This window comes from Leguminivora glycinivorella, chromosome 25 (assembly GCF_023078275.1).
Source record: "Leguminivora glycinivorella isolate SPB_JAAS2020 chromosome 25, LegGlyc_1.1, whole genome shotgun sequence".
Lineage (NCBI taxonomy): Eukaryota > Metazoa > Arthropoda > Insecta > Lepidoptera > Tortricidae > Leguminivora > Leguminivora glycinivorella.
This window is the reverse complement of record NC_062995.1, coordinates 5,815,065-5,840,386: the sequence shown is the minus strand read 5'-3', so window position 1 is coordinate 5,840,386 and position 25,322 is coordinate 5,815,065. Positions and strand designations below refer to the sequence as shown.

Genomic DNA, 25,322 nt, shown 5'->3' with positions numbered 1-25,322 from the left:
CGCCCCTGCGGTAACCTCACTGTCATCATTGTGTTCCACCTTTTAAAAAACAAGATTTTTTTCGTATAAATAATATGTGAAAAAAGACAGCTTTCAGTATATTGAATACATTTGTTCCAGTACCGAACAACTGTCCCTGACTAAAGGGCAATTGCTGGTCGTCCGTAAGAAGGCCGACACCGGCTGGTGGGAGGGCGAGCTGCAAGCCAAGGGCCGGAACAGACAAGTGGGCTGGTTCCCTGCGAGCTACGTCAAGGTACAACATGCTAGACTGTCCCTGACTCAAGGACAATTGCTGGTCGTCCGTAAGAAGGCTGACACCGGCTGGTGGGAGGGCGAGCTGCAAGCCAAGGGCCGGAACAGACAAGTGGGCTGGTTCCCTGCGAGCTACGTCAAGGTACGACATGCTAGACTGTCCCTGACTCAAGGGCAATTGCTGGTCGTCCGTAAGAAGGATGATACCGGCTGGTGGGCGGGCGAGCTGCAAGCCAAGGGCCGGAATAGACAAGTGGGCTGGTTCCCTGCGAGCTACGTCAAGGTACAACATGCTAGACTGTCCCTGACTCAAGGACAATTGCTGGTCGTCCGTAAGAAGGCCGACACCGGCTGGTGGGAGGAAGAGGTGCAAGTCAAGGGCCGGAACAGACAAGTGGGCTGGTTCCCTGCGAGCTACGTCAAGGTGCAACATGCTAGACTGTCCCTGACTCAAGGGCAATTGCTGGTCGTCCGTAAGAAGGATGATACCGGCTGGTGGGAGGACGAGCTGCAAGCCAAGGGCCGGAACAGACACCTACATATTGCAGCGAATTTATTATTTGTCCTTTGAGTCGGCGGCAACCCGAACCCTCCTTAGAACTTGTACACTCCTTTTTACTGTGTACTTAACCCAGCAAAAGGGAATGTACAAGTTTCTAATGGGGTGGCAACGCGCATGTGACACTGTTTGAGTTGCAGGCGTCCATAGGTTACGGTGACCGCTTTACATCAGGCGGGCCGTATGCTTGTTTGCCACCGACGTAGTATAAAAGAAGGAGTTCCTGGCTATACTTCCACGACATTAACGATGAATTTGATTGCAGGTGTTACAATCTTCGGGCCGCACCTCAGGTAGAACGACCCCGGTGCTATCGTCAAAAATGGACACCATGCCTGCCGAGACGGTCATCGATAAGGTATTCAACTAGTTGTATTATTGATAGTTAAAAATCTTTATTTCAGTAAAATAGTTAATTGTTATATTAGGGGGCAAAGTTGTATTTTAACGCCGAGTGTGGAATTGAAAAACGAGCAAGTGAAAGGATTCTATAGTTGAACCACGAGCGAAGCGAATGGTTCGAGAATAGAATCCTGAACTTGCTAGTTTTTTAACACAAGAGAAGTAAAATACATTTGCACCCGAGTGTAACACAAAACTTTTCCCCTCACTATAGCGAGGAAACTAAGTGGTAAATCATCTTTATTACTAGATTCACCTACTTTTATCAATTTTAAAGCAGTTAATTTGACTTTTGTCAAGGTCAAATTACTTTACCCACTAGTGGATAAAATGCGTTTTTACCCGCTGGTATTAAAGGACAAAACACGTATTTCCGAGCTAGTGAGGGGAAAAATATAATAAAATAAACACAAAAACAATAAAAGTACACTGCAAAAAGGAGTGTACAAGTTTCTAAGTCTACAACGGGCAGCACGCCCAAGTGACACCACTTGAATTGCAGGCGTCCATAGGTTACGGTGACCGCTTTTCATCAGAACCGTATGCTTGTTTGCCACCTACGTAGTATTAAAAGAAACATAGAAATTAAACGTAGTTCGTGATCAGCAGCGCAGGCTTCGTCAAGTGGTTTTAATTACCAACAAAAAATATCATGTATCGAAATATAATATGTATTTTGAACCACTCCAACTGTTTTGACTAGGGTTGCAAAAAAAACGGTTTTTTTTCTGGCTTGAAAAAAAAACCGTGAAAAAAACAGTTTTTTTCTGGAGTACTTATGTTTTTTTTCTAAAGGTTGAAATCTCAAAATTTGCAGAACAGTTAATACTTTTATACGGTTTTTTAGACTTTATGTTAACTATTAGACAAATTTAATTTCATAGCTTTAATTTCTAGTTTTATAAAACTAACATTTACACAATCTGTAGTTAGTAGTTATCGCTATTTACTGTTGGCAACACCACCGCCTCTCCACGCTGCATCGGGGATTCCCCAATAAATGTTTGTATATTGAATGTTTATCGAATTAAAATGTACGTTATTGTTATTGACACGTTACAAATCACGAAAAACCGTTTTTCATAATTATGAAAAAAAAACATTTGTTTTTTTTTTTCTATTTGCAACCCTAGTTTTGACCAGATCATCACAAAAATAAACGGATGTAGTCACACATATAACCTATTAAGCCCATGTTAAGTTAGCTTAGGATGTTTTCTCACGGAGTTCTATCTGCAGTAAAATGTCACTTTTCGAAAGCTTCCAAAAATGTGATACATTGTTATGCCTCGACAAATACCTAACATCGTGTCAGATATTTTTTCTCAAGTAAGCGAATTAATGTAAATTCTTTTTGAGAATAAAGTTCTTAAACCATATTTTACCGGCCTTTGTTATGTAAGTAATGTACGGCCCCAAACCTTCAATAAAAGGGCATAGCCCCATCTTGTAGGCCGGCAACGCACCTACATCTCATATGGTGTTGCTCTGTCATAAAAAGATTTCATCAAAATTTGCATGCATGTTCTTTGGACTTCACGGCTAGGCTTCTAGCAATCTAGCTTAACTAACATAAATATTTATTAAAAGATTCTCCTTCGTATTTTTAACCCCCGACGCAAAAACGACGGGCTGTCTGTCCGTCCGTCCGTCCGTCTGTCTGTCTGTCTGTCTGTCTGTCTGTCTGTCTGTCTGTCTGTGTGTGTGTCTGTCTGTGGCATCGTAGCTCCCGAACGGATGAACCGATTTAGATTTATTTTTTGTCTGAAAGCTGAGTTAGTCGGGAGTGTTCTTAGCCATGTTTCATAAAAATCGGTCTACTATGTCGCGGTCGGGGGTTTTTTCAAAATTTTAATTTTGTGGTTAGGTTATTACGGAAACGTTCGTATTTGTCATGCTGGTTTAGACAGAGTCAGTGTTTTGTACAGAGACTGACTGAAATGACATGACAAGTTCGTACGTACCCCCTTTCTTCCCGTGGGTGTCGTAGAAGGCGACTGTGGGATATGGGTTAAATTGTGGCGTAGGCGAGAGGCTGGCAACCTGTCACTGCAATGTCACAGTTTCGTTTTCTTTCAACCTTATTTGCCAAGAGTGGCACTGTAACTTTGGCAGTTTCATGTGCTCTGCCTACCCCTTTAGGGGAAACAGGCGTGATTGTATGTATGTATGTATGTAAGTTCGTACGTTTCCGTAACAATACGAAAGAAGATCTTTTTTGCACTACATCTGTACCAGGGTTGTAACTAACATCATAGAGGAACAAATAACGGTAGAGTTGTAACTCCATACATCAGTAAATGCGGGTTATTTGTAGCGACATCTAGCGTCAAATAGCGTAAATTATCAGTAGGTGCCTCAGACGAAGTATACTATAGACTTGACGTAAGCGTACACCCGTAAGGGACAGATATAGAATAATGAAGCGAATTTAAGAAGTACTTTAAAATGGCTGACAGTTTACCATAAACAACCTACGTAATTTGGACGGATAATAAGCTTGACAAGTCACGTACTTATTGTTTGCCACAAACTCGTTTGTGGCAGCGGCGGAAAAGTGAAACTATGACAAAGACAAAAAATTACATTTTGCTCTCTGTCACTCTTATTATAATTTGTATGTGACCATCTCGTTCGGTAGTGGTATTATTATTTGGCTGTCTAGTCTATAGTATCCTTTGTTTAAGGTAGGTGCCAACAGTGTTGTGTCTGCCAAAAATTGAATATTAGAACAGTTTACAACTTATATTACAAGCAGATTGAAAACATACTTAATACTGATTAATACTATTGTAATATTAGCTACAAATTGGTGAGCATTAGACTCTTCGTTTGTCGCGACATCTATTGACAAGTAGCAGTACTGATTATTTACGCTAGTTGACGCGTGATTGTCACTAGATAGAACCCGCATTTACCGATGTATGATGTTACAACTCTTCCTTTACTTATTCCTCTATACTAACATACGTAACTACCTGGCTTACCGTGCTAACTAACTAACTAACTAACTAATGTTGTAGGTGATCGCCCTGTACCCTTACACGGCACAGAACGCGGACGAGCTCAGTTTCGAAAAGGACGACATCATCGCAGTCACCGACCGCAGTCAGGACCCGGCTTGGTGGCAAGGTAACACTCAAACGCACTCACACACGCACGGGCGAAGGACGCACACACACAAAAACACACACAGACACACATAATTTATTGAAATTAATTTCCATAGAGTACCTAGTCTGTTAATATTTTTTGATGAATACTTTTGCATGTTAAATTGTATCTTGTTATTTAATGCATGTTAATTATAAGATGTAATGTTTTGAAAAGAAGTGGCCCGCCGAGTTTCTTACCGGTCCCATAGTGGATACCCCCCTCCAACTGAGGGGGGACTGAAATCTTCTCGAGGCTGAGGCGTAGGGTTAGAGCCGGCGTAGCTTTATTTGACGTTCATATGCGCTTTGTAATATGCCTTGAAAAATAAATATTTCATTTTCATTTCATTTTTATGCACGCAGTCTAGGACGCACATACACTCTAACCCCCTTATTCATAAACTATAACTAAATTTGACAAGCCTCGTAAATATCGTTTGTCCCTTTTCCTCCTACTTATACGTCTGAAAGTGACAAACGATTATTATCGGCTTATTAACTTAAGTAAGGAAAGATTTGTTACTCCATACATCAGTAAATGCAAGTTATTTGTGGTGACATCTAGCATCAACCACACGTAAATCTCGCGTCAACTAGCGTAAATTATCAGTACTGCTACTTGTCAATAGATGTCGCGACGATCAAGAAGTCTAATGCTCAACAATTTTTAGCTAATATGTATTACAATAGTGTTAATCAGTACTCTGTTTTCAATTCCTTCTGCTTGTAATATAAGTTGTAAACTGTTTTAATATTACATTTTTGGCAGATGCGACACTGTTGACACCAGTTCCTCTAGCACAACTTGCCTTGTCGCGCGCGAGTCCAAACTAGAAGTCGCGCTTGATGTATGGACTCGCGCGCGACAAGGCAGGTTGTGCTAAAGGCTCTAGTGTCGAGTAGTGGTACTGATAATTTACGCTATTTGACGCGTGATTGTCGCTAGATGTCTCTACAAACAACTTGCATTTACTGATGTATGGAGTTACAACTCTTCCCTTACTTTGTTCCTCTATGATTGGTACGTAACCAGTAACCACGCACCCAAACAGATGTAGTCTGTTCGGAAAGAGGAGAGTAGGCTTGTGTCGTTCACGAACTATGAACTGTTAGGAATAAAATCCCATCAATGACCGAAATGAACTGAATCTTTCCGTGCTCCGTGAATCGGTCTTTGCTCATTTAGTTCAGTATAGGATCGGCGAGCGCGAGCGGTTTGGATCAAGAAAGAGTGTGTGACAGCGCCGACCGGGAGCGAGGTATTTAGCAAAGCGACACAAAAACGTCAAGTTTTCATATTAAGCTTCGGTTACTTACAACCTTTCGGCCCGGAATTATTATTGTCTGTGGAATATTCGTATAATTTTGACACTATTCGGTCCCATTCGATCTGATCTTTCCGACCGCAGTGGTCGCTGGTCTGACTGAACTAAATGAGCAAAGACCTAAGAGAGCGAACTAGTTCGTGGGAGCGATTGAACGAGATCGGAGCGCTCCGATCAACGAACGAAACGGCACAAGCCTAGAGGAGTCGTGAAATGTATGGGGTCCAATCCAATACGAGTTCCCTCTATTTGGCATAACTTTAATTGTCCGAAACGATTTTCGCATAACAGACTTCGCATAATCGATTTTCGCCGAATGTTAATTTGGCAGAAAACTTATTTGTCATAATCGAAAATAATACGAATAACACATTGTCCGAAAATAAGTTCGCATAATTCTGTTTACGCCGATTGTTTTTATGAATAAATTTAATTCGCATAATTGTATTTGGCATATTTCTTAAAATCATAATATCCACCCATACTAAATGCTGTTAAGAGAGTCGGTTTGGTTAGGTTAGAACTGCGACCTCAACAAATAAAACATTTTGTCAAGAATTTCGGTTAGGTTAGGTTAGAACTGCAACATTAATATAGTAGTATTACCTATGATAAAAATTCTGCGTTAACACTACAAAAAGTAAATTTCCACTAAACCATGTTATGCAGAAATAATTTATGCATAAAACCATTCGGCGAATAACCTTTATGCATGAAATATATTCGGACAAACAAAAATATGCCTAGACAAATTATGCGTAACTATACTATGCCATAACAGATTATGCGAAAGGTGAATTATGCCAATATAGATTATGCCAAAAAGAATTCTCGATTGTAAAATTATGCCAAAACAAGGGGAACCATCCAATACATTACACGACTCTTCACTTTCCGAACAGACTATCTAGATGCTTATTGTCTAAATACACTTTGTAGCGACACTGAAATACAGTCAAGTGTAAAAATATAGGTGTACACATCTTACTGAAAAATATGTCCTATAGCAGCCATTCTCAAAGTGTGCTCCGCGGACCCCTAGGGCTCCGCAAAGCCTCTCTGGGGGCTCCGTGTGTATTTTGGGTACCTGATATGCAACTACAACTCTCTTCCATAAAACCAAATATTCACCAATTGTTAAAAAAATAAAAAACAGTTTCATGTAATACCTCACATTGGAATCTAGTGATTAGATTTTACTATCATGATTGCTTTTTAAATTAAAATAAAGATTGCAATAAAAAAAAAATTTAAGGGTTCTGTCAGATGTTTTACTTTCTAAAAGGGTTCCATGGGAAAATAAGTTTGAGAACCGCTGTCCTATAGCATCTTAGTCCGGTGTAATAAGAGCGTAGTACCATATTTATGAGACGATTATTTCGATACGTATTTTTGCACTTGACTCACTGTACATTTAGCGTTTTGATAAATTTAAAGGGTGTCCCTCTACATTCCTAAGAACGTTTGTTCTATTATCACTTCGCCTAACCATTTTGGCCTAATGGGCATGTAACCTAATAATCAATTAGCATAACATCATACTTGGCATAGTGTATTGGATGGCCTAATCTTTATTAGCCCTATTTGTTATTCCTATATTACTTAAAAGGCCTTATTTTATTTGCAATAAAATTTATGATCATAAAAACGTTTGATCTATACTATTATTCCATAACTCTTTTCGCCTCATATGTATTAGCCTAATATAATATAATGCGCATAATAATGATTGGCCACATATTAATTGTTCTAAAACATGTCAGGCTTTATAATATGTGCCATAACTAACTAATCTAAATTTGTGTGCTGAATTGTCGCCTGCCTGAATATAACCAGTATACTATACTACTTATTTGTTGTTGTTGTGTGTTTATTGCCACAAAAGTAGGTTAGGTTAGAACTGCGACAACCACAAATTCGACTTGTCAGAAAAGTGGGTTAGGTTAGGTTAGAATTATGACCATTAAAGAAACAATTTGTTGCAAGAAAAGTGGGTTAGGTTAGGTTAGAACTGTGACCATTAAAGAAACGACTTGTCAGAAAAGTGGGTTAGGTTAGAACTGCGACAACCACAAAACCGACTTGTTGCCGCAAACGTGGCTTAAGTTACATTGGAAATATTAAACCAAATTATTAGGCCAAATCACGCTATAGTACTACTAGCACTAACAAGTAGGACATCTAATACCTTCTTCTACAAAATTATAGTAGAAGCATAATATTAGGACACATAATATTAGTTGAAAACGCTATAGGAGTAAAAGTTATTAGGCCATACAATGCATTAGGGCGAACAAGAATTATGACAATGAATTTTTATGAAAAACTGTATTAGTATAACTAATGAGTATGCCAATTAACATTAGAACACAAAATTTTAAAACATAAAAATTTCATCCAAAACTGAATAGAGCAACCACAATTAGGGCATATCATCGTTAGGCCAACTGATCATTATATCAAAGAGTTTTAGGCGAAACAAAAATAGAAGAAAAAACTTTAGGAATCTAGATATACATCCAAATTTAAAACGTCAACTTTTTCTTTTTAATGCCTTTTTAACCCCCGACGCAAAAACGACAGGGTGTTATAAGTTTGACGTGTCTCTCTGTGGCATCGTAGCTCCCGAACGGATGAATCGATTTAGATTTAGTTTTTTTTTTGTTTGAAAGCTGAGTTAGTCGGGAGTGTTCTTAGCCATGTTTCATGAAAATCGGTCCACTATGTCGGAAGTTTTTTCAAATTTTTAATTTTTTGGTTAGGTTTTTAACTTGATTTATGATTGTTTCAGGCGAACTTCGCGGCATGACAGGATTATTCCCGAGCAACTACGTCACCAAACTAGTTAACTAAATACTTATAACCAAATACCGTCACCACACTGATAAACTGTAGATCAGTTAAACCATAGATTAAAATGTAAGATCATACCATCCCATACATTAAAATGCGACCGCCTAAGAACGCGCGTACACTACACCACACATAGATGGCGCTACAAAAGAATGTCTTGTAGCTTTCGATTATACTTGTAGATGGCGTTAAGTGTCACTTTTGACATAGATTTATAGCTCGAAAGTGACACAACGCCAATCTACAAATAATCCAGCGCCATCTATGTGTGGTGTAGTGTACGCGCGTTCTTAGGCGGTCGCATTTTAATGTATGGGATAGTATGATCTTCTTATATTTTATCTATGGTTACATTAACCATTCCTTAGGAGCATCCTAGGAGTATAAAAAAACCTTAAAAATGGACGGCAAGTCAAAACACATCACCATTTGTAGTTTCTAAAAAAAAAAAAAACTTTTTAGTAAGTGTATTTCCTGCACCATTATGAAGAATAAATAAACTAAATAATGCTGAAGGAAAACCCTCTTGCAGCAAGGAGCTACTTCGCCCACTACTCGAAAACAAGCTAGTTTCCTGTACTTAAAATAAAATATTTTGTGCAGTGCACGAAATAAAGCACCACATAATTCGAAGAAAAATATGGACAGTAGTTATGTTTAAACACGTAGAAACACGTGTGTAGAAGGCGACTATGGGATATGGGTTAAATTGTGGCGTAGGCGAGAGGCTGGCAACCTGTCACTGCAATGTCACAGTTTCGTTTTCTTTCAACCCCTTATTTGCCAAGAGTGGCACTGAAGCTTTAGTAGTTTCATGTGTTCTGCCTACCCCTTTATGGGATACAGGCGTGATTGTATGTATGTATGTTATGTTTAAACATAATTTCTATTTAAGAAGTCAAATAGAAAGATATAAAGTAAATGAATTGACCGTGACGTCACTCCTCAGTATTTCATAGTAATTCCATATTAGCAAATCGTTTTGACAGTTCTTAAAAAGAAGCTGATTTGACTAGTAGGAAACTATTGACCTCGCATCATAGAGGAATGAGTAAGGGAAGAGTTGTAACTCCATACATCAGTAAATGAAAGTTATTTTTAGTGACATCTAGCGTCAATCTAATACAAGTTGGAAAGAGACTTCCGCTTGTAACTTGTAACTTTCAATTTTGAGAAATGGGCCCCTAGGGCCCGTTTCTCGAAAGGTACAAGCCTTGTATTACAAGTGCGCGAACTGTCAAATCGTATGGGTTGTCATGGAAACACACTTGTAATACAAGGCTTGTACCTTTCGAGAAACGGGCCCCTGGTCAAGCCTTAGACGTACGGGAGTAGAAAAAATACTATAACGTTGCAAAGTCAAGCTTGCCGTACATTAATAAAAACCTAGTTAACCACTTTATAATCTTCACTATAATGTGTCTAGTATTATAAATGTTTAAAAGTAGACGTGTATTTTTATGTTAACAAAAGAATCAATAATTACTAAAATTATTACTATTTATGATGCAAAAATACTCATTCCACTGTGTGTTTATTTTTTAGTACCTATCTCTAAAAGAATAGATTAAATATAAGAAAATCATACCATCCCATACATTAAAATGCGACCGCCTAAGAACGCGCATACACTACACCACACATAGAGGGCGCCACAAAAAATGCCTTGTTGCCATCGATTATTTGTAGATTGGCGTTAAGTGTCACTTTCGAGCCACAAATCTATGTCAAAAGTGACACTTAACGCTATCTAGAAGTGTAATCGAAAGCTGCAAGACATTTTTTTCGTGGCGCCATCTATGTGTGGGGTAGTGTATGCGCGTTCTTAGGGAGTCGCAATTTAATGTATGGGATCGTATGATCTTCTTATATTTAATCTATGCTAAAATAAATAATGATAAGCAAGAAAAACTTTCACTACTGTTTACATTACGATACAAGTACGGAAAAAAGGAAAATGAATTCCCTCTTCGCACTTGTATGATACGACAATTTGCAGTACATATCGTCACTACTTTTAAAAAATCTCGTATCTCACGCTGCTCCTCAAAGTTAAAACGCAGTAAGTCTATATGCATTCCATACATACTTACTACAATTTTCTTTTCATTGACAGACGAAGATACAAGTTTTTTTTAAAGTAGTGACGATATGGCTCTTTGAAGTTTCGTCATAGGCACGTAAAGTAGTACATTGCGCACTAGTGCGAGAAGTACCATTACTGTACCGTAAAGTAATATTTGTATGTCTTTACCATCACGGAACAATGGTGTTCCGGACCTTTGGGAGGCGTGCGCGGGGCCGAAGCCAACGCGTAGAGGCCCTTTTGCCACTTTAATGAAATGTAAGGGGTACACCGAGCGGGTGTTGCCCTTGCCCGTATCATGGGACACACGCAGAGGCAACACCCGCCGCTTCGTAATATTTATTATTATATATTTGCACTTCTGTACCAGTACAAAATATCACCAATTTTGTAATGATTCGTTGCCATTTTTGAATTTATTTTTATTGTATACTAATAATCATGTATCTAGTAGGTAGTTTGTTCGGAAATAATAAACGTTATTGCTTGATAATTTATTTTATTTTCTTTAATCAGAATACACTTTAAGAATAAAGCCTCCGCCACATATAAAGCGTTTTGATAGCGTAGCGGAATAACAAAAAAAAATATGTAGGACATTCTTACACAGATTGACTGAGACCCACGGTAAGCACAAGATTGCTTGTGTTGCGCGCACATTCCGCGTTCGTTAGTTCAAGCCGGCGGCCACTGGTATCATTGTGCTCCGCCTACGCTTTCGAAACGCGCATGTGTGGCCAAGCTTTAAGAAAACAGTCAAATGTAGCTTACCACTAGCTTACGCTTCTCCCCTCCCCAATTTATGACAGTAATGACGTAAGCAAATAATGTTCACATTGTCAATAAGTGCAAGTGAGACACCAAACAATTCCCTCATGTGGACAAACTGTTTGTAGCCAATGTAGGTACTTCATTTGTGAGTGTGTTTAATAAAACGTCCCACTTTGTCGATTACCGTTAAGGCGAGATTTACTTGTACTGATAAAGCGGCTTTATAGTAATCGACAAAGTGGGACGTTTTTCCGTGCACACTCACATTTGGTTTAATGTAAGATGGGGCACCGCAGAGTATCAACACATGTGGCATCCCAGGCCGTAGGCTAGATTTGTATGACACACGTATGACAGCAATTCCCGTTTAGTTTGTACATTTGGATCACGTCTCCGATTTGGATAAAAATTGGTAGACTGATAGAGTCCATGATGCTGAGCAAGATCCACTAGGTTTCCCAAAATGTCCTAGGTTGATTGTATGAAACTTTCCTTTTGACGTGATAACGTCTAATAACTCGTTACTACGGGCAGCATGCACGAAAAAGATGACGTCATTGTCCCGTTTCGCAATATAGCTTTAGCGCCATCTATTGGCGCGCGTTGGAACTAAGCGGCTGATCGATGCGCTCGGTATGGTTATAGCGTGTGACCTGAGTAAAGCACCACAGCTGGGACAGATGGCGCGCCCGTGTGTTGTTCTCGTTAAGCTGAGTTTAGACCAGCAAGTTATTGCTGCAAGTTTTGAGACGCAACTATAGGTAAGAGTGAGTGGCAAATATCTGCATCTCTTTCTAGCATATACTTCTGTCTCAAAACTTGCAGCAATAACTTGCATGTCTAAACTCAGCTTTACAAAATTAATTATTTTAATTTATACGACTTTTTACAGAACATATCCCGTCTGAACTCATCATAGATTTAGAATTATTAAACTAGATTGTGTAGTTAGGTCAAAAAGTGTGTCCACATGAGAGGTCATTGTTTAGGCTGGTGTCCCTCTCGCACTTACTGACAATGTCAACATTATTCAGTGAACGTCGTTTTTAATTATACAAATCTTTGATTTATTGGCATCAAAATAATTACATTGTAATTATTTTCCAATTCTTTGAAATATATCGAAACCCTAGTTTGAATATAACACTAAAATAATATAAGAAGTTATAAAGTCAGGTAATATATATATATATATATATATATATATATAAATACTACTATTATGGCTCATTAACACTGGCCACACGTGCGAGAGGGACACCAGCCCAAACAATGCCCTCTCATGTGGACCGTTTTCGATAGTTCAGAATAGCGAAAACGGTCACCTTTTTGTCTCAGTAATAAGGTTCAATTTAGTATGGCAAAAAATGTGATTCCGCTGTCCCCTGTCTTTGGAACTCACTAACAATGACATTTGGGCCGCTAAACATGGTACAATAGGGACTGAGCTCACACTTTTTTGCCATACTAAATTGAACTTTATCACCGGTGCAGAAAGGCGTTCTTGTCAGACTAGTAAAAGTTTTTGGCTTAACAACTCAATCTAGCTTAATATATATAAATCTATGGCATAGAACAACATGTCGGGTCCCTATATATAGGTCTAAGGTTTTATTTGAAAATTGAAATGGTCATACAATGCCAAAAATTGTAAGTATTTGCAATATTACTTTCTATTATAGTAAAACATATATTTTTTAAGGATTATAATATATATACGTATGTTTTTTCATAGCCAAATCTGGTCTGCTTTGGCAAACATTGCCATCATTGCGGTAAATGGATGGAGCGAAGAGCTTTGAGGAAAGATTGTAAGTATTCACTTCTGATAATTGTGTTAAAGGTTTTTTATCTATCTACTCACACCAGTTGTTCGGTGCAATGCACCTTCAACACGTTCCGAGCCTCGTGCGGCACGTGTGCCCAGTCAGCAATTTACTCTATGTTAGCCAATTTTCATTTACCTAAAATTAGTGCACTTTTGAGAACCGTCGTGGCCGGGTGCATTCGATAACATAACATAACATTCATATAACATTTTAATATTTTAAATAAACAGAATAATCTCTACTCTTCTCCGGACTTTTCATCAACCAACGCGAAACCCGCTCTTCTACATGGTCCTTCGAGCCGGATCTCGCGCGTTTAATACTTTGGTTGATAATCGTGTGAGGTGAACGAACTTAAAATCAACGAGTGAGGGTTGCAGCGTTTGAAGGAGTGGAGTAGCAGAGTTTCAACAGCAACAGTAGTGGTATTGGCAGTAACAGAGCAGCGCTAGGAGATATTCAAGTAAGATCTTTCCTTATTTTACTTATAATCATCAATCAACATGGCCTACGTTCAGCGTCAAGCGGAGATTCAACGTCTAATTGAGGCATCTTACGCTAACTTTAGAAAAGACAGTTCGGACAGGAAAACGAAGCTTGAATATTTTAAAACACGTTTAGACACCTTAAACTTATTATGGAGTGAGTTCCAGTTTAACCATGAACAGTTGGGTATGGTAGAGAGTCACTCTAGTTCGTATTTTACTAACAGGATTTATGAGAGTACTAAGGAATCATATACCACTTTCCACGCCAAGCTAACAGCAGGGTATCAAGAATTATCCGAGAAAAACATTGAATCTAAGACCGACCTGAACGCTTCAAGTGCAAGCACATTAACAACCGTTAACAGAGAACAAACAGAGACGGCTGCTAAAGGCGATGCGCCAGGATCCGTCGCCGAGGTAGGAGGAAACATATTTGGGAAACAGCAGAGGGGAACCGAAAGTAAGATGGACGAGATGATGCGTAAACAACAGGCTAACATAAAAGCCTTCGCGCGGACCGTGAATAACATTCAAATTGACCTATTAACAGAGAAATGGGAGCTAGAGGATACTCTCAAAACATTGGAGGCTCGTTGGTCGGCTATCGACAATTTACACTGGGAAATGGAAAGCGAGGGTTCCCTAGGTGATTCGGCGTATGAAAGTGTGTTTAACATGCATGAAAATACTTATAACATGATGAAGAAAAATATTAACAAAAAGGTGTGGTCTGTAAAACATAAGGTAAAATCAACACCAGTTTTGGACATCCCTACCTTCTACGGAAATTACAATTCTTGGGTCTCTTTCAAAGATTTATTCAGTGAAGCAATTCATAACAATTCGGCCTTATCAAACGCTCAAAAAATGCAATTTTTGAAGTCAAAAGTTAAGGGAGAAGCAGAGCGTCTAATTCAACATCTTCAGATAAGTTCGGAAAATTACGTAGTTTGTTGGGAAATTCTCAGTAATCGATACAATAATACTAAATTGATATTCAATTCCCACATGAACATATTATTTGGGCTACCCAACATGCAACAACCGTCTTTAGCCCAAATAAAGAAACTGCATGACACAGCAATGGAATGCTTGCATGCCGTTAAAAATCTAGGAGTAGATATTGCTACGTGGGACCCATTAGTAGTTTACATTTTAACTCAAAAGCTAGACGCTGAGACACACAAAGACTACATAGAATCATTAAAAAACTCGAGGGAGTTACCAGTACTACAGGAGTTCTTTGATTTCTTAGAAGGAAGATTCACGAGTCTAGAAGCATCTCGCCGAAAACAGGAATCTCTAAACAACAAAGGAAACACTCAACAGTCGACATTTAACAACATTAAGAAACCTATTCAATCATTTGAATATTACATTTCCCATTCCCAAAAGTTATTGTCAAATCACTAGAAAGAGTGCAGAGGAAGTTCTGTAGGCACATTTACAAACGACTGTACGGATATTACCCATATATGTATCCATCTCTATTCGTAACAGGAATGGTTGGTCTTCAAACTCTAGAAACCAGACGGAAACTGCTGCATATTATGCATTACCGCCAACTGTTTCACCATAGAGTAGATGACGCATCCGTGCTTGAGAGAATGGGGCTGCAAGTGCCAAGAGCGAATGTGGTGGTTGGCATGCCGGGCGCGGTGCCGGCGCGGCGGCGGCGGCGCCTGTTTACGGCGGCCGGCGCACCGTTCGAGCCCGAGATGCTCTTAACCGCATCATGTTGGAGACAGACGATATTGACATATTTGCTGATAGTGTTGGTGTGTTTTACAGAAAACTCTTAAGGTTCATAGACTCTACACTCCTTAGGTGATTAATGTAATAACCATAGTTTAACTTTTAAGTGTGTTTGCTTTTATTTATGTCAATTTAACATGTACATAATTATATTACCACATAAGTGCTTTGGTGAAATACTGTTAACTTTTGTGTATTTTTAATAAATAAATAAATAAAAAAACCTGAAAAAAGTCCCAGAATCGGGCCCCTTTTGCTATACTCTGACCGCCCCTGTCTATACTACTGTAATGTTTGACGTTATCACGTTAAACTACCGTCCGTAAACCGACTTTACAGACAACCAATTTTTTTGTTACCGAAAATGTATAGAAATCTGGTAACAAAAAAATTGGTTGTCTGTAAAGTCGGTTTACGGACGGTAGTTTAACGTGATAACGTCAAACATTACAGTAGTATAGACAGGGGCGGTCAGAGTATAGCAAAAGGGGCCCGATTCTGGGACTTTTTTCACGTTTTTTTATTTATTTATTTATTTATTTATTAAAAATACACAAAAGTTAACAGTATTTCACCAAAGCACTTATGTGGTAATATAATTATGTTCATGTTAAATTGACATAAATAAAAGCAAACACACTTAAAAGTTAAACTATGGTTATTACATTAATCACCTAAGGAGTGTAGAGTCTATGAACCTTAAGAGTTTTCTGTAAAACACACCAACACTATGTAGTTTATATAATTGTTAGCAATATTTATGTAGTTTATATAATTGTTAGCAATATTTTGGATTACTTTTGACCTTTATTGTACTCCTGTAAGTTTGTCTATCTTACGTACTGGAACGATCCTCTCATCTTCTCCAAGGTTAGCTGGAAGAGATCCCTTATAGGGATAAGCTCGCCTTTGTATCTCTATTCCTACAAATTGTATATAAACTGTTGTACACAATAAAGTGATTACTACTACTACTACTACTACACTATCAGCAAATATGTCAATATCGTCTGTCTCCAACATGATGCGGTTAAGAGCAGCTCGGGCTCGAGCGGTGCGCCGGCCGCCGCGAACAGGCGCCGCCGGCACCGCGCCCGGCATGCCAACCACCACATTCGCTCTTGGCACTTGCAGCCCCATTCTCTCAAGCACGGATGCGTCATCTACTCTATGGTGAAACAGTTGGCGGTAATGCATAATATGCAGCAGTTTCCGTCTGGTTTCTAGAGTTTGAAGACCAACCATTCCTGTTACGAATAGAGATGGATACATATATGGGTAATATCCGTACAGTCGTTTGTAAATGTGCCTACAGAATTTCCTCTGCACTCTTTCTAGCATAGTGTTTTGTTCTTATTAGAAAGAATGCATTAAAATAAGCATCTTTTATAAATTAAAGTTTTTTTAAAACCTACTAATTTAGGAGTTAGAGTGGTGCAAAGTTGCAAAATTTTCCCGTAGCATTACTAAGGCGCCAGAGACAGAAAGCGATATCGACGGAGCCCCGCTTATTACAGAAACTGCACAGAATAGCTTTCGGCCGTTTGAAGATACCTAACGAACCTAACTTATACCTATATAAAAGTCGTCATTTTGTATCCTAGACCGTTTGCGAGACACGCGTTAATTTTATTAAAGTGCTAGTGCCATTTACTAATCTTAGAACCCTAATATCTCAGTAAATATTAATGGAGAAGAAAAAGTTTATATAACAAAACATCCTTATTACATAGGTTATATTGGTAAAAAAAATCTCTGGCGCCTTAGTAAATACTATGGGAAAATTCGCAACTTCGTACTGCTCTAACTCCTAAATAAGTAGGTTTTTCAAACAACTTCATTCTATAAAAGATGCTTATTTTAATGCAATCTTTCATGTTTTTAAATTACAAACACTCAAAAATAATAAACACGGGCGCGCCATCTGTCGCAGCTGTGGTGCTTTACTCAGGCCACACGCTACAACCATACCGACTTTTGTGTCAAAGTGACAGTCAGCAATGTCAGATTCCACATTGGTCATTAATTTTGGAATCAGCACCCCCTAAAACCTATTTTACGACACCCATGATGACTTTTGTGTCAAAGTGACAGTCAGCAATGTCAGATTCCACATTGTTCATTAATTTTGGAATCAGCACCCTCTAAAACCCATTTTACGACACCCGTGACGACTTTTGTGTCAGAGTGACAGTCAGCAATGTCAGATTCCAAATTGGTTATTAATTTTGGAATCAGCACCCCTAAAACCTATTTTACGACACCCATGACGACTTTTGTGTCAAAGTGACAGTCAGCAATGTCAGATTCCACATTGTTCATTAATTTTGGAATCAGCACTCCCTAAAACCTATTTTACGACACCCATGACGACTTTTGTGTCAAAGTGACAGTCAGCAATGTCAGATTCCACATTGGTCATTAATTTTGTAATCAGCACCCCCTAAAACCTATTTTACGACACCCATGACGACTTTTGTGTCAAAGTGACAGTCAGCAATGTCAGATTCCAAATTGGTCATTAATTTTGGAATCAGCACCCCCTAAAACCTATTTTACGACACCCATGACGACTTTTGTGTCAAAGTGACAGTCAGCAATGTCAGATTCCACATTGTTCATTAATTTTGGAATCAGCACTCCCTAAAACCTATTTTACGACACCCATGACGACTTTTGTGTCAAAGTGACAGTCAGCAATGTCAGATTCCAAATTGGTCATTAATTTTGGAATCAGCACCCCCTAAAACCTATTTTACGACACCCATGATGACTTTTGTGTCAAAGTGACAGTCAGCAATCTGAGGTACTACATATTTGTAATCTGAAAGTAATCAAGTCAATAATTTCAGTTATTTTGAATCGACTATGATTCCGAATTATTGGTAATAGTAATTATTGTATAGATGATTAGTGATTCCTTTATATGTAATGGTAATTTACCGTTTCACTTGATTACATTACAAGTAATCTGACACCCAGTAGTGGATTACAAAGTAAAATCAAGTAATCGTGTAATCCGGAATCGATTACGATTTGCCCATCTCTGCGGCGCTGCTGCAAGTTTTGAGACAGAAGTATATGCTAGAAAGAGATGCAGATATTTGCCACTCACTCTTACCTATAGTTGCGTCTCAAAACTTGCAGCAATAACTTGCTGGTCTAAACTCAGCTTAACGAGAACAACACACGGGCGCGCCATCTGTCCCAGCTGTGGTGCTTTACTCAGGCCACACGCTATAACCATACCGAGCGCATCGATCAGCCGCTTAGTTCCAACGCGCGCCAATAGATGGCGCAAAAACTATATTGCGAAACGGGACAATGACGTCATCTTTTTCGTGCATGCTGCCCGTAGTAACGAGTTATTAGACGTTATCACGTCAAAAAGGAAGGTTTCATACAAACTATCAGCCTACCAATTTTTATCCAAATCGGAGACGTGATCCAAGTGTACAAACTTAACGGGAATTGCACATGGAATGAGGAGGCACACTGAGGCGCCAGGCATGTCACTGTCATTCATAAGTAAGAAAGAGAAAAAAAATATCATCTTCTCGCTCTCACGTATGGACTAATAGGGTGGCGCCATCTGTCATTTCTTTGCACTCTTGCGGAAAAATGCAACTTTCTATATATCAGTTTTTGACGTAGCAAGAGAGCCTTTAACGTTGGTGTTTGATCTTATTTATCTATTTCGTGTAAAATCTGGAAGAATCTGAACGAACCTTACGAGTACATCGACCGAATGTCAAAATTGCAACTGTCAAAGATCCGTCAAACTAAAGAAACTATTGTATTGGATTTTTGTTTATGCTATAATTCGTTGAAAATATATGTAGTTTTTCTTACTGTTTATATGTGAAACTTACATTTTTCAGTGTATAACCATAGTTTCCGATATAACGAAGTGAAAGTGTAATTTTATCACGGTGTATTTTTGTAATAATCATGAATATATTGAAAATCGAGTTAGGGCCAGGTATTTTGACGGCGTGTCGAATTTGTCTCGCCTGGGACACCAAACTGTACCTTATTAGTAAATGGGGACTAGAGCAGATATTCACAGATGTTATGGGGACGACGGTATGTATCGATCCGTGTAAAATGTTTATTTATATATTATACTTAAAAGTTCAAGTACTATTAGCTGCAAAAGTGCTGTGGCGAATTTAACAATGAATTTGTTCATAATTCCTCCATGAACTTTTGCAGCTGTTAGTACATCTACTCGTACATACTTACGCGTACAGAAATATCAGAACACAGTGATGTTTATAAGGGAGGATGAGGGGGTTGAACCGCCCTCCCTTAGGACTCGATCAACGACCAAATCATCAAACCTTATGCAACACTAATGGAAAACTGTCCCAACTTCTATCTTTATGCTACATATTACATATCCCCAAACTGTGTTATTGATATGGAAAAAAAGTCTAGCACGCTACAGTTCTCTTTACATTTTCTTATACTTTCCATACCTACATGCTTGTCTGAACACAACAGCTTAAAAGCGTGTCCAGATATTGTATTGGTGTGTTTTATTAAAATAAATTTGACTTAAGTTTACAATTTGAATGTAAGAAAAGAATTGCATGCTTTGCTTCTCCCTTCCTGAGAAATACATTCTGAAATTTTGGTTTCCTTGTGTAAAATTAAATCAATAACAACAATTCAAATATTTTTAGATATCGCAGTGGGATGGGTTTCCACAGCACTTGTGTTCGTTATGCCGAGCAGGGCTGATGAAGGCTTATGCCCTAAGATTGCGGTGCCAGCGAGCCGAACAGCTGCTAAAGCAAAAGCTGCTGCAGCGACAAAATGTAAGTCACATTTTACAAGAAAATAATTATGACCGAATATATAAAGTAAATAATTACCGTAAGCTATTTCGTAATTTGTCGGATAATTACCATTGCAAAGGCATACTTTTTGAGCATTCCAATGAACTACCAAAAAGAGATACATATGTAACTGGGAACAAATCAAATTATTTTTAACCAACTTCAAAAAAAGGAGTAGGTTCTCAATTCGACTGAATGTTTCTTTTCATTTTTTTTTGTATGTATGTTACCAGATATCTCCGAGAATCATAGACCGATTTTCAAAATTTTTTTTTCAATCAATCAGGTATAACCCCGAGATGGTCCCATTGGCACCAAGTTGGGGTCTGATGATGGGATCTTGGAGAAATCGAGGGAACTCTTCAAATGTTATAGGCACATGTAATGTTTTTAGTGTATTTTTCAAAGGTACACCAGTATTTACGCCTGATGGTAATAATTTTATGTGGCTGAGCTGATGATGGAAGGTCAACTCCTCAATAGTTAGGAGTTAAAGGATAATTCTTTCACTACTGTACACATATTCGGACTGATACATATAATATCAATAGGCACCACTAAAAATCAAAAAATAAATAAACTTTTTAACAAAAAATAAAACCGCCTTCAAAAATAAGCGCGTTACAAAACACGGATAAACTAAAAACTAAAAAATAATAAACCTTTGAATTCAGATTTCTTATCGGATTGCAATAATCTAAACATCCAAATTATAAACAAATCAATTATTTTTGTAGTCGGTACCAGACCTGTTCGTCGCCTTGCTCATCATCTTCCTTGCGTTATCCCGGCATTTGCCAAGGCTCATGGGAGCCCGGGGTCCGCTTTAACAACTAATCCCAAGATTTGGCGTAGGCACTAGTTTTACGAAAGCGACTGCCATCTGACCTTTCAACCCGAAGGGTAACTAGGCCTTATTGGAATGAGTCCGGTTTCCTCACGATGTTTTCCTTCACCGAAAAGCGACTGGCAAATATCAAATGACATTTTGCAGCCTTGCTATTGCCTGTTTGCCACTTTTTTAGCACTTACCGAACCGAGCATTCAGCCAATAGGGAACTTGACTGTTAAAATAAAATATTTTATACCATGCACGAAATAAAGCATCAGGTAAGTAATTATTAGAAAAACATGGACAGAATTATTTTTAAATCGAATTTCTATTTAACAAGTCAGGTAGAAATATATAAAGTAACTGAATTGACCATGACGTCACTCAATTCGATATCATATTAATTCCACATTAGCAAGTTGTTTAATATCGTTTTGACAGTTTTTAATAAGAAGCTGATTTAACTAGGAAGCAAGTAGCCTATATTCGTATTCGGTGGATCTCTAATTCATGGTTCAATTTTTTTTTCAGATAACAAACAAATATATACAAACGATTGACCGTTCCGCCTACAAATTAACATACAACCTTAACATACACCATCAACCATCACCAGAAATCTACATTCACCAAGACACAGAAATAAATATAAAAGACGAAATAGAAGAAACAGACTTTGTAGAACAAGACATTTTAGATGTAAAAAATAATTTAATCTGGTCAGGTAATGATAATGATTTTGATATAACAGTAGAATCAGTGAAAATTGATGAAAATAATGACTCGTGGCCTGATATGGATGAGACTAATGATGAAATTAGAATAGAAAATACAGCAAAGACGAAAAGAATGAAGAGAGTAAAAGTGAATAAAAAACAGAAGTTGACAAAGAAGAATAAGTTTAGTACAGAGGCAGATATTAAAGAGTTTGAGGAAAAATACGATTTTAAAGTTAAATGCTTGACGGAACAAGAAATGGTTGAGGATATGGAGAAGAGGAAACTATTGGAGAAGTACTTGCAAGGTAAATAATTATAATCATTAGGCTTGGGACTTTTGGATGCTCGCTATGGTTCTGGCATCCGCAGAGTCGCCATTATGTTAAAATATTTTTTTAGAAGTCAAAGTCAAAGCCTGGAAATAAAACATGTTAGATGTCATGACCTATACGTATACCTATAACAATATGCAATTAATTTTATCACAAATCTATTACACACACCTGTCGAAGTTCACAGTTGACGCGATATGCATAATATATACTATATACGTATATACTACCTACGATTTACTTTACTATGCATCCTCTTTGATACTTGTGTTTTGTTTGACAGACGACTGACATCTATTTCAAATAAAAACACTTGAGTAATAAGTTGTCAGTTCAGATGAAATATCGTTTTCTCAAACATGCAATGAAATATTGTCTTTACGTTCCTTAAAATGGGCTGGGAAGTGTCGCTTTTTGGGCGCAACAACTCGAGAGGACTGTAAAGGGATTTCATATTATTTTTTAGGCCTAGGCCTGCAAAGTAACTTTTTTAAGTAAGCTGTCAGTACTGTCATGTCACTTTCTTTTTTAATTTTTGTGTGATCTGGATACTTGTCACACTTGACGTTTGAGTGTATTTGTATTTTGTCACTTAATAAATAAAATATTGTCCTTTAGAGCATTTTATTTTATTTCATTGTATGTTTGAGAAAAGCACTATACATGCCTCGGCGTGAAAACGGATTCCCGGCCTCGTATCCCTATCCGGCCTCGCTCGCACGCTCGCTCGGCCGTATATACCCACTTGGCCGGAAATCCTCATTTTCCCGGCCTCTGATGTAATGTACTATTACGCAATTTGTAACAAAATTTTAAAATGAATAATTTTACGACTTGCGAAATTAAATTATGGTTAGAGCCGTGTATCAGGAATTAAAATATGATGAAGAAAAGTCTAGTATATTTTGCTCTTTATGTGATGTTCATTTCAAAGCCGGAAAAAAAGTATTTAATTCTAACCATAGTAGAGCGGCGAGAGGGTCTCGGAAAAAGTTGATGTGACTGGAGAGTATACTGCTGACAAGTGGTATCGTTGTGATCGGTAGACTTTACTGAGTACGAAATAATGACTTGTCACATTCTCAGACTGTGGGGGGGTTAACTATGACGTCACAAAGATCGCGGTCCCGGGTTTCAATTTTTTGCCAATTTGTCTAGAACCCCTTATCCAATTTTGAAAAATGAGGTGTCGATTGAAAGCGTATAACATGCTGATTAAGATTTGTTATAAGTGAAAAGTATAGTTTTGTTAGTTATTTTTTAATTAACAATAATGCAAAAAATACTTTTTTTTTACTCTCTTTTTTTATTTTTGTGACTCAAAAAGGCAATGAAAACGGCCACTTAGCTAAAAAATATGTTATATAAATCATTTAGCTACATTATTAAGCTATCTGTTGCTTTTGAAATTTCTACGATCGGATAATAAATAAGCAAACTACAAGCACATACCTGTAGGCGGGGAGTACCGCTTGACGCGCGTTCCCATACATTCGGCGTCTACCAAATTACACCTCGCGCAAAATTCGTTTCAAGCAGATATACCTCTAATCTTATTCATTGTAACCTATCAATATTGGTATCATTTGAAAGTACAATTAAAGTACTTTAAGAAACAATGTCAATCATTTTCTTAAAATCAATAATCGCCAGTCTGCGGTGGTTACAAAGGAAAAAAGTGGGTATGGAATTTGGCTGGTTTCCTAAGGTTTGATACCCTAGACGAGTTTAAAAGGGGAGGTAAAGGTGACATATGGGTTGTTCTCTGGCCTAAAAGCTACACAGAGGGTCAGGGGAGAAAAAACTGGGGTTTAAGTTTAGTTTTAAGTTATTTTTTCTTTTATTTGTTGATTTTATTGTGTTTAATTTTTTTTGTAATTTTATCAAGGATACACGTTGGTTTCTTTTGCTGAAAATTCACTTTTTTATGAGAAATGTGATGAATTTCATGGCAATTTTCGATAGAGACTAAAATTAACTTTCAAATAAGGCCACATATACATACTTTTACTTATATAATATTAAGGGTAATACCAAGTAATACCGTTTGAACTCAAACGACTTAGAGGTGCGGTTTTTTGACCCAGTAGGTATTAAAAAGTAATCTTAAAATCAAAACGATTAGACTTCGGTCGTTATACACATTAAATCACTAAAATGAAGTTACCTTTAATGTTTTAGTAATTATAATCATTACTTTTAGCCACTTTTCTCAGAACATAATTATTCGACAGAAGTCAAGATAAGATAACATTAAGAGCATATTTATTATTAATAATGCGTTATAAATATGAAATAGTTGTTGGGGTACACTTGTTAAGTACATGCAGCTCCTGCAAATACACTCAGTGTCAAAAAAATCACACATCTCAATCGTTTGCGTTGAAGCAGTATTGACCCACATATTAGAGAGCAGGGCGCGCAGGGCACCTCGTAACACTATGTGTGGCACTGAGGAACCAGTGAAGTCAGGTCTATGGATTGCTACACTGCTGTCCCGCTTGCACTACTCCGCCGGGGCTATTACCCTTAATATTATATAAGTAAAAGTATGACTATGTGGCCTTATTTGAAAGTTAATTTTAGTCTCTATCGGAAAATGCCATGAAATTCATCGATTTTCTCATAAAAAAGGGCATTTTCACAAAAAGAAACCAGCGTGTATTCTTGATAAAATTACAAAAAAATTAAACACAATAAAATCAACAAATAAAAGAAAAAAACCGGCCAAGTGCGAGTCGGGCTCGCGCACAAAGGGTTCCGTAGCAGCAAATATAATAAACTTATTATGTCAATTTATACACCTGCCAAAATTACAGTTAAATCAACCTATCTCAAAAACTATAAGAGATACTTTGATCAAACCAAAAATCGTTGAAAGAGTTAATTAGCATGCATCACCTCTATTTTTTTTAGAATTTTATACCCCGTAGTTATAAAAATAGAGGGGGGGGGGACATACTTTTTACGACTTTGAGAGCTGATATCTCAAAAACCGTTCACTTTAAGAAAAATGTTTTTTAGAAAACTTTATATCATTTTAAAAGACCTTTCCATTGATACCCCACACGGGTATGTACATCGAAAAAAAAATTTTCATCCCTCAGTTACATGTAT

At 37.8% G+C, this 25,322-nt stretch overlaps 1 protein-coding gene across 1 annotated transcript in view; it reads left to right on the top strand.

Annotated features, from left to right (window-relative positions):
• Positions 1–8,730, top strand: part of LOC125239110 (intersectin-2-like) — a 54,635-nt gene extending 45,905 nt beyond the window's left edge. Inside the window, exons 24-27 of the mRNA XM_048146603.1 lie at positions 121–256; positions 1,080–1,172; positions 4,240–4,348; positions 8,488–8,730. Of these exons, the coding sequence (XP_048002560.1) occupies positions 121–256; positions 1,080–1,172; positions 4,240–4,348; positions 8,488–8,549 (400 nt within the window). The 3' untranslated portion in view covers positions 8,550–8,730. The remainder of the gene's footprint in view (positions 1–120; positions 257–1,079; positions 1,173–4,239; positions 4,349–8,487) is intronic.
• The last annotated feature ends 16,592 nt before the right edge of the window (positions 8,731–25,322 follow it).